The sequence below is a fragment of the Convolutriloba macropyga genome, chromosome 6 (assembly GCF_964194025.1).
Source record: "Convolutriloba macropyga chromosome 6, txConMacr16.3, whole genome shotgun sequence".
NCBI lineage: Eukaryota > Metazoa > Xenacoelomorpha > Acoela > Convolutidae > Convolutriloba > Convolutriloba macropyga.
The window spans coordinates 66,971,905-66,989,940 of NC_134473.1; the positions used below are offsets into that span (position 1 = coordinate 66,971,905).

The 18,036-nt window shown below is 40.0% G+C and overlaps 2 protein-coding genes across 45 annotated transcripts in view; both read left to right on the forward strand.

Moving 5' to 3' along the window:
- Positions 1 to 2,270, forward strand: part of LOC142340535 (uncharacterized) — a 181,715-nt gene extending 179,445 nt beyond the window's left edge. For all 44 annotated transcript variants that reach the window (XM_075391113.1, XM_075391135.1, XM_075391116.1 and 41 more), the window contains one exon: positions 253 to 2,270. In XM_075391113.1, the coding sequence (XP_075247228.1) occupies positions 253 to 499 (247 nt within the window). In that variant the 3' untranslated portion in view covers positions 500 to 2,270. The remainder of the gene's footprint in view (positions 1 to 252) is intronic.
- Positions 2,271 to 3,844: 1,574 nt separating this feature from the next.
- Positions 3,845 to 18,036, forward strand: part of LOC142341385 (uncharacterized) — a 28,855-nt gene continuing 14,663 nt past the window's right edge. The window contains exons 1-2 of the mRNA XM_075392313.1: positions 3,845 to 3,966; positions 4,273 to 4,362. Of these exons, the coding sequence (XP_075248428.1) occupies positions 3,930 to 3,966; positions 4,273 to 4,362 (127 nt within the window). The 5' untranslated portion in view covers positions 3,845 to 3,929. The remainder of the gene's footprint in view (positions 3,967 to 4,272; positions 4,363 to 18,036) is intronic.

Consider the following 18,036-nt stretch of genomic DNA (forward strand, 5'->3'; position numbering starts at 1 on the left):
ATCTAAGCTAGTCATTTTAGCCAAAAATATATATCTATTAAACTTCTGATGATTATGCGTCGATTGCTATAAAAATCAAAAGAAATGGCCGAAGTTATGTTGACTAAAATTGGCTTCTAAAACAGGAAGTTTTCCATGTAAAATTGAATTATGTGCGTTTAATTTTGTCAACGAGTGTGTTATTATCAGTTTTCCGTGCAACATATACCTTTCGGCTAACTGCGTGTTATTACGAACAATCAATCTTTACAGGAAATCTGCAACTTCACAAGGTGGTAAAATCTACATCCACGTGCCCAACCTGAACAAAAAGCGACTGAGTGGAGGTCACAGTGGGGGCACTAAAGGAGGCAACCGACGTGGAAGTGGAGGAGCGAGTGGTGGATACGGAATGGGTGGAGTCGCAGGTGGAAATGGCGGATCACACAGCATTGATATGGACATGGAGAGTTTGCCCAAATTGACGACCACCTCTCAAGTGTGCGTGGACTCGTACTAATGGGGGCGATTCTCAACCCGACTTCTGGACAACAACAATAACAACGACCACAAATGACAACACAAACATCTGATGACATTAACTTCGAAAACAGCGGGAATAAACAACTGCAGCCAGAAAAAATGAACAGTTGACTCAAATGGATGGAAAAAAATGTGATTGAACCAACAATTGTTCGATTTGTTCAATGTGACTTGTGAAGCTTAAAAGAAACTGAATATAATAAAACTTACTCGACACAACGCTTAGAGTCATTCGAAATGCGCTTATGGTTATCTTATCGCAAACTGTCTGCAATTTGGATAATTGAAATCTTTCAATATTATCTGACACTGTTCTGAAACTGTTGAACTTTAAACTTTCCATTGAGATTTAATTTTTGTAAGGTTTGTGATGTATATTATTACACTAAACAGTAGAACTATAAAATCGTAACTAAACCTTTCCGGGGTGTCTATTTTGTATTGTTTGCTAATAAGTTTGTTAATAAAAAGTTCTTTGAGAAAAACAAACATATTTTTGTGCTTTAAGATTGGAGACTGCTAAATTTTGTAAAACGATTGATTGTTGTCATTTGAACAGAGTGAAAACGTGTGAACAGTTTTTGATGCTTTTCAAAATATTTGTGGTGATGTTCGTTTGAAAAAAAAAACAAGAAAGAAATCTTTCTTTAAAGAGGGTGCTATTATTCTATTCTACAGAGGACTCTATTCTTCGTGTGTCTAAAAAACAACCATTCATTGGTCTATGGTTATAGGGTTACTTTCAACATAAATTCGTAAGCATGCTTTTCTACGACTGCAATTTTTGTAACTTGACAATATTTGGGTTTTACTCGTAAATACCCAACTCCCCCCCCCCCTTAACAGCGCTATTTCGCCTGCCGTGCTATTGAAAAAATTGACAATTTCTCAATTATGCTGATTGTTTGTGTGTTCAAAGGGCTGCGATGGAAGCTCTTAATGACCTACCTTGACTGGTATCTTTGCTCGGTGTTGATTTTGAAGCTACAATATGTTTTAATGATGCTACAATTATGATATGGTACTCTATGTTGCTGTTACAGGTGATTAAAACGCGCTTTTTGTAGTACTTTTGTAATCAATCAAATTTGTTCTTTGTTCGCTGCATGTAACATTAATTAGATTTACTAGATGTCGTACAACTACGATAATTTTTCCTAGTTCGTATCGTAAAAAATAGATTTCGCTCACTTACTGATCGCGAAAAAATAGACCGCGCTCCAAGTTCGGACTGTGAAAATTGAGGTCGATTAAGATCTATAACTAGGAGAGGCGTGGTCATAGTGAGCAAAAATGTTGAATTCATTGTTGCAAATTCGTTCATGTTTTGAAATGACAAGGCTAGAGATTTCACTACAGTGTACTGTACTTGACATGAACAGGTATAGCATTTGGAATGAGAGAAAACAAAAACCTTGTTGTCATTTCAAATCTGTCGAATTTAGCATTAAAAATTTAGCAAAAATTGTCTTGCTATGAACTGATGAAAAATTGATTTTGTATTTGCATGTAATTTTCAAATTGATTTCGTAGAAAATTAAATTCCTATTTCGTAACGAGCTGAATTAATTGAGTCTTGTTTGAAAGAAGAGGGTTTATGAGGGAATAAATTGAAAGGTTCAATGGGAAAATGAGTTTCAAACAAGTTCAGTTTGTCGCAAAGGCGCTCGAAAATAATTTATGTTGCACGTAAAAATGATCGGCAAATGTTACTTTATTTGATTACTCAAATAAAATTTTGTCTATCGTTTTTTTTACAGATTGTAAATCTAATTACTAGAGCACATACAAAAAACCCTCAGAATCTGTTGCTGCATCAATCCAATTTTTCGACAGAATTTGAGAGATGGGCGAAATACTATTTAATAGGAGCAATGTTAGATGGTATAGAGAGCACAAACGAAGATAAATAGTGCATAAGATACACTTGACAATAAGCTCTACTTGTCCAACGTATACTTAGCTGGAGAAATAAAGCCTCGAGTAAAACCAAGAAAGAACGGGAATGGGTTATAAGACATGACCAAGTTGGAGAGCTTAAGACCAGTTGTTGCAATGGAGGGGACAAGGAACCCCCTCCCCCACTTAATTTTAGATCGCAAATAAAGCGCTATTTGAATTTGAATATTGGTGGCAATATTTTATTTGGTTGTGATAATTGCATATCGAGTTCTACGAGCCGTTAAGACATCCGTTCGAAGTATTTGTAATGTTCTTGCAACAGGTATGTTTATACATGAGATCTGAGTAAATCGTCCGTGGCCATTCAGGCGAATCGGGCAATTTAAAAAAGCCAACATGATTGAGTGATTGATAGCTGAAACAGGTTAGGGGCTCTAAGCAGGAGCGAATACTGTGAAAATGGACCAGTACTGGATTCGAACCAGCATCGCTTACTTGCAAGCCTAGTGTGCTACACATTTACACCAACTTCTTAAGCTCTCAAAATTGGGCATCTCTTATAACCCGTTCCCACGTTCTTTCTTGTTCCACGTTGAACAAGTAGAGCTTCTTTTGAAGTGTATCTTATTCACAGTTTAAATTAGTTTGTTCTTTCTCAACCTTTTAACAAAATTTTTAAAGTCATACTTGATATTTGTTTTCAGTTTGACTCCTTATTTGTTCAAGATTTTTTTCTATGATGAGCAGCTAATGACGCAATTTGTTGTCGTGATATCCGGCTTCATTTCTCTAGCTGAGTATACGTTGAACGAGTAGAGCTTCTGGTCAAGCTTATGAACAATTTACACTAGGTTGCAAATTGGATCTAGTCTCTTTCACCACCCCCACCCTTCCACCCTCCAGTGTTTTTATACACTCATTACAAATTATGTGTTGTCATGTAGCACGTCACGACGTGAAGAGATATATGCCCCCTAAGCTGGGGGGGATCGAAATAGATCCAGAAATCTTCCAGTAAATTTTTCAGGAAGAAAAAAAACTAAAACCAAGGTTATCAGAACTCCAGGCTTCTCTTGTTTGGGCATAATTTAAAGTTTTCACATTTTGCAGTTTTCTGTTGTTCATGTCGTTATTCATAAACTTTGAACTGAAAAACACTGTGTTAGCGAATTTGAAATTCCTTATTCTCATATCCGATGTTCTAATATAACCCCTTAAAATAATATAGTCTCTCCATTATAATCTGAATAAGGTAATTGTGGTACTGTTGGCTCTAACCCACCAAAAATGGATCTTAAATAGCCCGTTGCTCAACCTGATACTGTACCGCTCTAAACGCGATCTGTTTGTAACATATATATGCCCCGTAAAAATATGCCCCTGAAATAGAGCTTTTTGTTACCACACATGTCATTCTTAAAATACGGAATAGAAGGCATAAGTCATTATTTATTAAACAAAGTTATTGATCGCACACGACATTGAAATAAATAACAAAGCTAGGTATGTTTAGAGTTATGCCAGGTACCAAGTCATCACTCGGTGAGGGACTTCATTCTTCTAGAATTTATTATATTTAATATTAATTTTTGTAGAATCAACAAAGATTTGTAGAATCAACAATTACGAAAAAAAGATTTTTTACTATAATTTGCAAAGATACATATTTCATAAATATTGCAAACGGCTGATGAAACAACAAAAATTTACACGAAAGTAACGGACCTCTTTTTCTTTGTTCGTGATAAAAACACAATGCATGATTTTGCTCTGGTTAAGTATAGCAGTTAAGGCATTTAAGTGTCTGTTATCGTTCAACGAAAATATTTTCTGTTTGAATAACTTCAGCTTGCGTTGTGACAGTGATTCTAACGTCAATTACATGGAAATTGGTGAACTCCTACGCTACTTGGGATAAATACCTTCGAAACAAACGAGGTTTGTAACATACCTTCAAAGGGGACTTTTACTGGGTCTTTCCCATTGTAACTCCCCACCCCCTCGCGAAAATATAGACCCCTATTATGGTCTGTTTACCATGACTAGAAGGGGTATACGCTATAGAACCACTAATCTGGCCCGGGTCGAGGTTTGGTCAAAATATAAAGTAAGATTAGCGGTGGAAAAAAAATTTCACCTCAAAGAGCCCGCATCTTTTAACGTTGAATGCGGTGAATTTTTGCGGTGAAATTTTTTTTCACCGGATTTCTAACAAAAAAGAAACTACTGTACAAGGGGTTCGAACCTGTCACCTCCTGCATTTCATTAACTTCTTAATCAACTGCGCCATCCGTCCCTTACTTCAATTATATTTCTTGTGAATTTAATATAAGCGTTGAAATTAGCGCGGTGAATATTTGTAAAATTTGCAATTTTAGCGGTGAAATTTTTCTTTCACCGCATCATGCTGGTAGCGGTAAAAAATACTTTTTCACCGACTTCTGCTGGTAGCGCTGAAAAATTTTTTTTCACCGCATTCTGCTGGTAGCGCTGAAAAATTTTCTTTCACCGCTTAAGCAAAATTAAACAAAATTTTTCACCGCCTAAAAATTTTTTTACCGCATTCATCGCATTGAAAGCAAATCTTATACCTTTACTCAAATTCACCGCAAATCTTACATCTTTTGGCGATTTTTAGCGGTGACACTTCGACCGAGGGGGTAAGGTTAAAGGTCTTTGCTATAATGGGAAAGACCCCTTTTTACCTATTATTAATTTATTTCTTTTGAAAATAATTGAGATCTTGGAAGCCAATTTCGGAATCTTCCAATAATTCCTGTTTACAGATTTATAAAGAGCATAAAATCATACGAACCGCAACTGGTTGTCATAGAGCAAAATATAAATTTTAATGAAAACAATCATAAAACATTTTCCGCAAAAATAGTTTTTGATCATGGTGAATGCGTGTTTCCGTGGTGGTTATTTTTAAAAATACACTGTAAACTTTATCAACTTCAATTTTGCTTTTTTTTTTGTTTTGGGGTTGACTAAACAAAATATGGTCTCAGACAATCTTTAAAATGGGATCTCTTATGCATACCAGTTCAATTCGACAGGGAAGAGAATCGAAAACAAAAGCAAATGTCGAAGAATTTTTTATGCAAAAACATTTAAACCATAAATTAATTTGGGTTCTTCTCTCTTTACCCACGAGTTCAAATACCGGAAGCTGGGACAGTAACAGTTTAATTGCCGCTCAAGTAACTTGCTGATACAGGAAACATAACAAATCATTTGCCGCTTACAAAAAATCAATACAAGACAAAGTAAAATTTTACTGTTATAAATTTTTTTAAAGTACAATACAAGAAACTCAGTACAATTCAAATCCATCTTTGCCAAAAACTTTGCTGAGTTAAATTTTGTTTTGTAATTTTTCTTTTGCTGTTCCATTCTTTTTTGCCTTATCACGTGATTATGCCTGTTGCAGAAGTATAACTCCAACTAAGGCTTACACTATGATGTAAACAGTTGCTAGGACAAATTAAACAAATTATATGAATTAGAGCTTTTGTCAGAAAATTACTTAGAGAAAATAGTCAATGTTGATGACAAAATATGAATTTTTAAATTTTTAGGTTAAATTGTGCTTTGAGATGCTAGATATAAATTCAGAAAAATGTGAGTGAAAAGATCACGAAAAAAATATATGCGAGAGATTGACTCTTATCTGCACCACTCTGAATTTCGTTTTAAAAAAAACAAACAAAAAAATCGAGCAAATGAGATTCGGTTAAGACATATCAATCGTTAGTTCCGGAGCGAGTTTCACTACAGCAGGCTTCTTTTAGACAACATTTAAGGACTAAATTTTTGCTCTTCGAATTCCTCCGTCTGAAGCCTCAATTTTTTCTGTAACTCAGAGATTGTTGTACCTCATTTGTCACTCTATTCGAATAATCAAAAGAGATCACTTAGTTGCAGATTCATGTTTGGTTTGCAGTACATTCTCAACCGAATGTTCAAAGCAGATAGATACTCTTTTTTGAATCTGTCCCAGATGAAATTGAAGTGAGTTTGTGTTTCTTAAGAAGCTGTCAACTATAAATGAAGTCTCTTGTGCCTAGGAAAAAAGGTAAACAAAATTTCCTCTTACCAGGCAAAAAGTGGTTTTGGGATCATTCAACTCAAAAATGCTATGTGTCAATGTTCTTGTACTCAACGTCTAATCAACAAGGAAAAGTGCAAGGAGAATTTTTGAAGGAACTTTTTTTTAGCTGCTTAGCTCTCCAAGATTGCACACATGGGTTTTTGCAACTTCTGATCAATGGCACCAACACATTTCATTGGAGGGGCTTGGTTTATGTTGAACTACCATCCGACCCCTTTCTGAAGCAAATTTTCTTGAAATTTATCTTTGTTACATTCTGCGAGTTTCTCTTTTAATTCCCGTTCTGCTCAAGTTTTTTTGTCCCATTTTCACTGATCAGGGTTATCGTCTTGTCTTTATGAGCTTTGAATCTAAAGATTGGGCTCAGACAACTAACAGTGTCCAACTATGGAACTTTTGTTACACTAAGGACTCTTAACAGAAAAAACCATTGTTTTTAACTATCTGTCACTAATTTATACAGTAAAAGGGCCAAAGTAATATACCGTAATATTTTCAAAAGCTGTTGAACCAACAAGTTTTTTATGTAACGCGGTCATCCCTGGAACGACTGTTTGTGATCTGACTCTTTGGAAAGTGACAGTTTTGATCTTTTTTCCAAAAAGAGTTTCTGACGTCACAGATTGGGAATTCTTGATGAAAACTTCCTACATTGTCAATGTCTCCATGTTAGCTGTTTTTCCGTTCAGATTGAAAAAATAAGTCATTTGAGTGATGTCTCCAGTGTAGCAACAAGTGGAAGCTTTGCATTGGCGAACAATTGATTTTGCATTCTTTGCTTTCGGCGCTAACAGATCAAATCTGTTTATTAACGGACAAGACTTGTAAAATCTTACCGCAGTTTTAGATTTTCCTGCTTTGAAGGATTTAATCTCTTCCTCAACGTGTTCTTGCTGCAACAGTGTGAAAATGTCTGTTTGTTGCCGGTTTTGTTTTGTCCGTCTCAGCTCATATAAAGATGACTCCCCTGTTTTTGGCTCAGAATCAAGATTTGATTTCGCAGATTGATTTTAGGTCTTCCGGTTTTGATGTGATCACTTCATCGGTGTTGCTCATCCTTTTCTTTCATGAATTCATGTTTTGGGACAGGAGGTTGTGTTACTCTATAACTAAATCAGTCTGCCGAATTCCAATTGTGGTAGAAGGTAAGATGGACCTGTGCAAAATCGAACAAATTCTTTATCGGTTAACTTTTCGCTCCACCCAGTACACTCGACATAACCAAATATAAAGGCTGTTTCTGTGACACAAGAAGAGCTCACTTGAAGCTGCTGTTGTACTTGATAATGAAAGGGTAGCCAGCGCTGCAGAGGACACTCCGATTGCCTCTGACACATTGTTGATTCCCTGTGGTGCGTGATTTTTTCTAGAATTCAAAAGAGCGGTTTTTTTTGGGGCATTCTGCGAGCTCCTTGGGTAAACTGCTCAAATTGAGCCTATTTGCTAGAACTGCGACCGGGGTTTACAAGAGGAGTGCTTGTTTGTGCCACAAAATTGTAGCTTTATTTAACAAATCAGTCTACTAAAGTTCAATTCATAAACAAAATCATCTGCAACAAAGTAGAATCGTTAAGAAAATAACAAGGCTAATTCTACGGCGAATGGTTCAACTAAGGGTTTTTAGACGATAGTTTGCGCGGCTCATTTGATTGACGCTGTTTCTGATTACGACTCAGTGCCATGCCAGTCTCCACAATGCAGTTATGAACCCAATATAGATAAAATTACGGCAATGAATCTTATCCTAATTTGAGCACATTTGTGAATTTTTTGCTCCAGAAAAATGTTCTGTAACTCGTATATTTGCAATGGTTTGTTAATTTTTGGTCTCCATGAATGTCTAGTGGAGCGCTTGTCCGGTTCCAGGACTCCCTCGTGCAGAAAAAATGAATTGATGTCAACCGTCAGTTTTTTTGTCCTCAGCAAAACCTGAACATCTTTCCAATCAACGTATGCAGTAACTCAAACCCGGCAAGGGGCTTAAAATTTATGCCTAATTCTTCATGTTTAATGAAACACTGCATTAGCGATGGAACTTGTTACGCAGTAAATGAACGAATTTTATCCAATCAGAATCGAGTATTTCTAAACTTTAAAATAAGATTTAAATACGTTCTAATATACGTAGAAACTTACGAAAAAGTTCAATTAACCTAATTTTAAGTAAATATAGCCACGATATGTACCGATTGAGGTGGTTTTCGGCTTAATATTTTTAGGTTGTTTAGACAATTGCCGATTGAATACGAACTGATTTTACGTCAATAACATCAGACAAAAAACCAGTAAAAGAGCATCGAAAAAACCTTGCCGTCTAAGTTTCCACTTGTGGCTTTGTACGTTTTACAGCTAATACGTTACTTGATCAATGTTATCGTTAATACTTACACGTCGTTGCTTATATGTTGTTGCTATAATGCTTATATACTGAAATGAATTGACTTCCGAAAGAGTGTTTTGCACCTTTACATGGTGCCGCGACCCGGGACTACGAAACCCCCTTTTCTTTGATATAGCGTAATTGTTGTGAGAAATAGAGTGTTACTGTTTGTTACATCTGAAATGGAGAACGAAGCTAAAGAACTCGTCGGCCTCTACATCCCCAGGAAGTGTTCCGAGACAAATGACATCTTGGGCGCCAAGGACCACGCCTGCATTCAGCTGAACTTGGTGGAAGCAGACAGTAATGGGGTTCGAACTAACTCATTCAAGACCCACGCTATCTGTGGTCGTGTAAGAAGGATGGGACAGAGTGACGATTCGATTATGCGATTAGCTCAGAGAGATTCAATCATGCCCAGGAAAATGTACTCATCTTCTTGACATTTGAAATCTGCTCGCTGTCGTCACTGGAGAATAGTTTTGCAATTTACTGCTACCATTTAGCACCTATCAAGCAGTGCATCAAAGATTCTTAACCAATAAAAACTGTAAGACGGCGCAAATTACTTTAATTTTTTCGCAGTAAATTTATAATTCTAAAACAGAATTTAGACGGCAAGAAACCCAACCCGTGATTTTTTTTGGATTATGAATTAGTAGAATTAAACGTATATTTGTAGAAAACATGGGTAAGGCGGCCCACAAAAAAAAATTGAGGCGAAAAAACATCGAATTTGAAAATTTTTGGTAGATTTACCAAAAATTCGAGAAAATTGATATATTCGTTTCATATATCAAAAATTAACCTCTGACATAAAGAAATTTGAGAGAACATTATGCTAAATTGTTCAATTTTCAAAATTTTTGGTCAATTTTGAGGCAATTCAAAAGTTCTAGGAAATTATTACCGGAAAATGATAAACCGTATTTCCGAGCATTAAACCGTCCAGTTTACTGGATTACCGTTCCGTAATCAAGAATTTGCAAAAAAATTGACCAAAATTTGAAAAAAAACTGGACAAATGCATAAAATTTTGACAAATTTGTCAAAAAATCTATTTTCCAGCAAGAAGGTTCGTAAATTGAGTGAAACTCATTAAACACAAAAAAAATTGTGACAATTTTTACAACCTCCGGCCTACAAAATAAAATTATCGAATTCCCATAATTTTTCTCGTCAATCGTTTTTGAACCGTTTTGCCCGCGTCCTTTTTCGTCCTTTCGCTCTTCAGTTTTCCGTGTTACATTTATTTTTCAGTAACGTCGCTCTCCCAAAACTTCGCCTTTCGTTTTTTCCGCTACTTTTCCGGATTTCAGAGTAGTATGTCATATGTGATGAAGTATGTTGCTGTTTTTGCTGTAGTATGTTGAGTATGCTAGTATGCTGGTATGTTGTTTAGGTCTTATAACTTCTTAGGGTGTGACTTAAGTTTATTCTCGAGTTACGGCTGGATTGTCCTTTGACTTTTCAACTTTACTAATTTACTAGCCCTTCTGTTGTAGTATATTGATTTTGCTGCTGTATGTTTGTGTGTACCTGTACGATTGCTAGTTGGTTTGGTCCTGTTGCCTTCTGGGGTCTGACTTAAGTTTATTCTCGAGTTACGGCTGGATTGATTCTCGACTTTTCCAACTATCATAGTCTACAAACACACTATTGTAGTTTATTCAATTTTGCTGTAGTTTGTTTAATAACGTTAGTATGCTGATTGTTTGTTACGGTTTGGGTTTTGCTAGGATGTGACTTAAGTTTATTTTGGAGTTACGGCTAGTAATTTTCTCGACCTTTTCATCCTTTTAGTGTACTACTTAATTGTCGTAAATTAGTTTGCCATTAAATTTGTCGTTATAGCCCCATAATGAACTATATTAGATTGTCTTGCAGTAGCTTCTCTCCTTCTTCCTAGGGTGTGACTTAAGTTTCTTCTGGATTTACGGCTAGTTTGGTCGGTTGAACTTTTGCTGTGGTATGCTAACATAGTTTTTTCCAACCTCAATTCCCGCCCATTCTTTCCCACCGTCCCGTTTCGTTGCGTTGCGCTTTTTTCACCCGCTTTCGCGCACGTCCCGTTTCCGTTCCGTCGCGCACTGCTCGCTCGACTTCTCGTCTGTTCCGTTCCCGTTGCGTCGCGCGTTGCTCGTCCGACTTCCCGTCCGTCACGTTTCCGTTTCGTCGCGCGTTCCTCGCTCGACTTCCCGTGTGTCCTTTGTCTCCCTCTGCGTTGAGCGCATAGCGTTCAGCGCTCCACTTCTGTTTTTGTCGGGCACTGGGTGCTCGACGACGTTTTCGGATCTTTGGGCGGTTTGTTTTACAGACTATCTACAGTGTGCTGTGTTTGATGTCTTTTGCGTTGGGTTTAATTTGCGTGGGTTTGATTTGTTTGGATTGCGCTTATAAAAGAAAACCGTGTGCAGTGGTAGTTTTGCTGGTATTTGGAAATAATAACATCGTGATGTCTAATAGTCTTGATCAAAAAGTCAAAAAGTTGTACGCTGCCAGGTCAAAGCGTGAAGTTGAATTGGATGCTATACATGAAGATATTCTTCATTGTATAAATAGTCAAAGTCGGCGAGTGAAAATTGAACGCCTAGTAACAAAGTGCAACGAAGCATTTATGACCGTTGTAGACAAAAATGAGGACTTGATTGCATTTGCTGGAAAAACGGAGGATCCAAGTGCACTTGTTCCTTCACTAGAGTCCTACTTAGAGGCAATGACAACCAAGAACGACAAGATCCTCTCTTCAGCACGAAACTACATCAACTCTGCTGATGATAAAGTGAGTGAGTTTCAGGAACCGAGGGCTTCCAGAATGAGGCAGCCATTCGCCTTGCTAAACAGAAAAAACAAATGGAATTGGATGAACTGGAGGAAAACAACGGGAAACGGTTGGCTGAGGCAACTCTGCAAGAATTTGAATTGTTGGACGCCGTTTCTAAAGGTAGCCAATCTGAAACCACCGCAAGTGCTAAGAGCTCAATGAGAAGTGAAAAGGCTGTCCAGGATTGGATCAACACCTCATTTACCTTAAATTTTAACAACGAGAAAACTAGTGAACCAGAGGTTACGAAAGACCCTCCAGAATGCCCTAGCCACAATAACGGCGAAGCAGTGGAAGATCACAACACTGACATTTCAAGGCATTCCATTCCAAAAAATTGTCGAGGCAATTACTTTTTAAGCATTGAGACCTTGCAGCAACTCGACCCCTATTACACTCCACCTGAAAATTTTTTGGCTGCTGCTAACACACAAGCGTTGTACCAGGCGCATTTAAGAGCGCAAATAGATCAAACCGGCCAGCAAGGCATGGCGCTTCCAATCATAACTAACCAAGGAACCGCGGATAGTCAGCCGCCTTCTGTACACGCCCCAGGGGCTTCTTCACCCCCTATTCAACAACCCGTTCCACCACAGCCGTTTGCACCGCAATTAAATCAAAATAATGCATCCGAGTTATTTCCGAACGCACAATTTCAAATTTCACAATCCAGGGGACCTGAAACATCAAGTCTACCCAAGAATAATTCGGCCTAGCGAATATGCTCCCGACAACAAATTAATTTTGACCCCCGAGCACCAAACGCCACTATTCCTACTTTTCCGACAACAAATCATCCAGCCCCCGCAATAAACGTTCCCTCGCACCCAAGCGCCCCCACCAAGTCCAAACACTCAACAGCACAACTCCGAACCCGCTCATCTTAACGACCTTCCCATTCCGAACCCAGTCTTAGCACCTAACATCACTGCTCCCATCCCACACGCCCCTTTGAGTAATCAGCCTCTCGTCAACGAAACTTTTCAAAATAATAACAACCGAGTACACAAAGTTGTACGTTCTGTTGTTCCGCCTCTCCCAAATATGCCCATTGTTCCTCTTGGCCAAAACTTTGTGCCAAATATGAGTCATTGGCGGTTTCCACAGCACAGACCGTCAATAGTCAACCAAGACACAACCACCGTGAATAGTCTGCCTCCAAATACACACAACCATATCGCACCCTCAAGCACTAATATTCCACAACGAATATAATCGAACTCACCCCTTTTGATTGATATGCAACCACCATCAGGTGCACAGCTGGAAAACCCAATCGCGACTACTAGCAATGTTGTACCTGGTCTAGCCACTCCTGTTTTTCAGCCAGCATACCCTTATGTTGGGCCCACACCGTTGAGTTGGAGTGGTCCGCAGGTGTCTGCACCTGCCCCTCCAATACCGAACAATGCGTCATTGATTAAGGAGTTGGCTGACGCAATAAACAGCAAGAAAAATGACCCCTTGCCAGAATGGAAACTTGCTCAATATAATGGCGATCCATTACAATGGCACGAGTGGTATGGGCAATTCAAAAGCGCGATTGACTCGCAAACGCTCACTGATGACGTTAAATTGACATACCTTAAGACACTCGTCACTGGTAAAGCAAAGATTGCAATCGCCGAGTTTGCTTACTGTGGTTTAATGTACAAGGATGCACTAAGGACTTTGGAACGTAAATTTGGCCAGCCACAGGCAGTCATAAGTGCACACTTGGATAAACTAAGAAACTTTCCGCCTCTTAAAATGCACAATAGTGATAACATCATAAACTATTCTGCAGCAATATCCAGCCTCGTTGGGATTTTCAAGTCACTATCATATGATGCTGACTTGAAGAGCGCTTCCCTACTTAACCAAGCAGTACAAAAGTTACCACCAAACCTGAAAGAGTCATGGTCGCTCTTTACGGTTAAGAAGCACTGGGTTAAGCCTACCCTCCTTGACTTTAACGACTGGCTTAAAGAAAAGGCTGAGGCCCACGATCTTATGAAACAAAGCGCAACCAAGCAAGGCCTGAAGATAACAGCACTTCAGTAACCAAGACCAAAACAGCTTCAAAAGTGTTTGCATCAAATTCGCAACAAAGGGAAACAAAGAAGCAAATGCCATCTGCTTCCACAAAAACTTTCTTTCGATGCATTGTATGCAAAGGTAACCACCGGCTATGGGAGTGTCGAGTTTTCAAGGAAAAGACTCCAACCGAGAGAGCTAAGTTGGTGGCGGATAACAAACTTTGCTTTTCGTGCTTACGGGACAAGCACACATTCCGCCAGTGCCCTCAGCCAAGAAAGTGCCGAGCAGAGGGGTGCAATAGTTCGCATAACACACAATTGCATGGAGCAGATAGGGTTTTCCCAACAAAAAAGTCAAAAAATCCAAATCCCATCCAGTCTTCTGTCAACATAGGTCAAAGTGAAGCAACTACGAGTCAACAGCCGTCTAATAAGACCACAACAATGTCATCTGTTACTGATGTTAAGGGGCTCCTTCAGGTGAATGAATTGCAGTTGTTCAGTTCCTCCGGTTTAGATACCAAGGCTTTAGTATTGTGTGAAACCGCCTGCAGTAACTCTTGGGTTGCCGGTAGTCTCGCAGATAGACTCGGTTGGCACGGTAAAGCACTAAAGCTAACTGTCAAGGGTATTAAAACCGAAGAAGTAGTTGTCACTAGGATCGTTGAAGTTACTGGGAAACCAAGAGAACAACAAGATTTCGAACCACTTACCATCAATCCTTTCGTTAAAGAGAGTCTGAACGTCGGCTCTGATATAATTAATGTACAGGCCCTGCAAGAGACTTACCCACACTTAGCAGTCCTTGATCCAATGACATATTCCTATAAAGACATTGAGATGATACTCAGACAAGATGTCTATCATGCCATCCGCCCGTTAGAATACTTCTCTGCCGATGAGAAGCGTTTACCCGTTGCCGTACGCTTACCCATAGGCTGGGTCTTAAGCGGTCCGCCGAGTTCGTGTTTAACCTCAACGTGCTTTAAAGTGAATATCGAACATGACAAGGAGTTAGCAAGTCAAGTAAAGACATGGTACGACATTGAATCATTCGGAGCGAAAAAGCAGGTCGACCCACGATCTGCAGCAGACGCAAGGGCTCACAAAATTCTTGAGAGTACCACCATACACAATGGCCTGAGATACGATGTCGGAATGCTATGGGCAGCAGATAACACCAAGCTCCCAAAAAATTACTTCTACTCCCTTGTGCAACTAAAATCTCTCGAAAAACGATTGGCCAAGGATGAAGACCTTAGAGAGAAGTATACTACCACCAATAAGGAAGATCTAAATAAGGGGTATGTAATTGTGGTTCCGGACGCTCGCATGGTTGAGAACCGGTCCGATAAAGAGTGGTACCTGCCCCACCATCCCGTTTTAAACCCGAACAAACCGGGTAAGCTGCGTAGGGTGCTCAATGGAGCAGCAAAATTTCATGGCGCCTCACTGAATAAATCTTTGCTCACTGGCCCTGATCTGATCCAAAATCTTATTTACGTACTTCTTCGCTTCCGACAACATCCATATGCCGTCTCTGCCGACATCGAGGGAATGTTTCTACAGGTTGGTGTATTACCATCAGATCAACCATCACTTCGCTTTCTGTGGCGGGAGGACCCCACAACTAACGTTGTAGTGTACCAATATACGCGCCATATATTCGGAGCCAAAGACTCGCCCACATGCGCCAACTATGCATTACAACGCACTGCGAGAGACAATGCCAAGTTTTACCCCGAAGCTGTAAAAGCCGTCATTGAAAACTTCTACATGGACGATTACCTTGACTCAGTGGAGTCTCCTGAGAAAGCCATCAATAGATCGAAGGAATTGGTACATCTTCTCCATCTCGGTGGGTTCAAGTTTACAAAGTTTGTAAGCAATGTACCAAATCTGGCTGATCGAATTGATGGTTCGGCTCAATCTACTGAGCCCAAGGTTATTGTTTCATGTCAGGAGGATTCATCGCATGTGCTAGGGTTAAAATGGGATCACACTAATGACACTTTAGTAGTGAGTAGGGGTACAAGCTGCGCTATCACCAAGTCCCTCACGCAACTCTTGGTCCCAAGTCTTGTCTCGAAAGTCTTTGACCCCATTGGTCTTGTCGCACCGTTTACCGTCGGTGCGCGATTGCTCTTAAAAGACATCTGGCGTGTCACAGGACAACAATGGGATGACGAGCTCCCACAGAACATGGTTCAAAGATTTTTGGTCTGGAGTGCGGAATTACCAAAGCTTGAAAACATCAAAATTCCTCGAAGTTACTTTAGTGGACCCTTTGATAATACAGAGTTGCATATGTTCGGTGACAGTTCCCAGGATATTTTTAGTGCCGTCGCATTTTTTCGAGCCCGAGTAACAACTCCTACGGGCAAGATAAAAACAGAGCTTGCGTTTGTTTTGGGGAAAGCGCGCGTGGCGCCAATGAAAGTAATGACTGTCCCTAAACTGGAATTGCAAGCAGCTCTACTTGCCGCTCGGCTGAAGAACGAAATTATTCAGGCACTTACTGTAACTGTTAATCAAGTATTCATGTGGACAGACAGCACGACCGTTCTTCAGTGGATAAACTCTAATGAAAAGCAACCAATCTTTGTTGCAAACCGTGTTTGTGAAATTTTGGAGTATACCAGCGTTGACCAATGGAACCACGTCGCAACTAAGGATAATCCAGCTGATGCTGGCACGCGTGGAATGTCCGCTGAGGTTTTGCAACTAAGCAGTTGGGTCAATGGTCCACATTTCTTATCTAACTCAAGTTTCCCTTTCGTACCGAACAAAGACGTCATTAATAACATCAAACTTGGCGTCAACCAAGCAGTCATCATAGAAGACACTGTCTCTCTCGCTACATCTGTTAAAAAACAGACAACTCCCGTTCCCTCGTTATTCCCATTTGATAAGTTTAGTTCCTATCAAAAAGTACTTGCGCATTGCCGCATACGTTCTCCGGCTTCTGCCGAAACATGCCGGCTACCGTAACCCCGATGGTAGCATTACTGACCCTACTGAGCTTGACGAAGCCGAGCGTCATCTACAGTACTTGGTGCCAGGAGAGTCTTTTGAAACCGAAAGAAAAGATCTTCTTGACAATAAATTCGTTAAACGGAGTAGCCGAATTGCTCCACATTCACCGTTTATTAGTCCAAATGGGCTAATCCGTTCCTCGGGCCGCATCAAGCGGTTAATTGAAGTTGGGTTTAACGTAAAGTACCCAATCATCTTAGATGCACGTCATCCGTTTGGAAAACTGTTCCTTGAACACACGCACGTAAAGCATTATCATCAGGGCGTTGAATACCTAAGATCAATTGTACAGGAACACTATACAGTACTGAAACTAAGATTATCCTTGCGTTCCATCAAAGCACACTGCCTGAGATGCCGAGAATTCCAAGCTGTAACTATGCAACCAATCATGTCTGACTTACCTAAGGAGAGACTTGCTTACCAGTCTCCTCACTTCAAGAACACTGGCGTTGACTACTTTGGGCCATTCTATGTTACTGTCCGCCGTACCACTGAGAAAAGGTGGGGCTTCCTCTTCACCTGTCTCACTACTTGCGCTGTCCATGTCGAGATAGTTACATCCATGGACACCAGTTCTTGCGTTATAGGAGTTGAGCGGTTTGTGTCCCGTAGGGGTGCACCTGCCATGATTTGGTCGGACAATGGCACTAACTTCATTGGAGTGGAGAAAGAACTCCGAGAAAGTATTGAAAAGTGGAACGCTGTCAACATTGCAGCTGAGCTCGCTCACAAAGGCATAAAGTGGAGGTTCAATCCACCCAGCGCACCACATCAAGGGGTAATCTGGGAGAGGTTGGTACGCAGTTTCAAACGCGTGTTGTATACTATTCTTGGCACGCGTCGCCTCACGGATGAGGTACTGCATACTACCTTTTGTCTCGTGGAGAATGCTCTCAATTCGCGTCCTTTAACACCCGTAACCGCCGATCCGTGCGATTTGAACGCTTTAACGCCCAACCAATTTTTTTTAGGAGAACACTCTACCGGTATTTCGTCTATTGTCGGCAACAATGAGTTCGACCATCGTAAACGTTACGCCCGTGCGCAGTCGTACGCTAATGCGATCTGGTCCCGTTGGATCAAAGAGTACGTACCGACGCTGAACCGACGCTCTAAGTGGCAGACGCCTGCCGAGCAACACCTTAAGACCGGTGACTTGGTTTGGATAGTTGAGGAAACCAACCCCAGGGGTTACTACCCAACCGCTCGGATTGTGGAACTTCGTTACGGCTCCGAT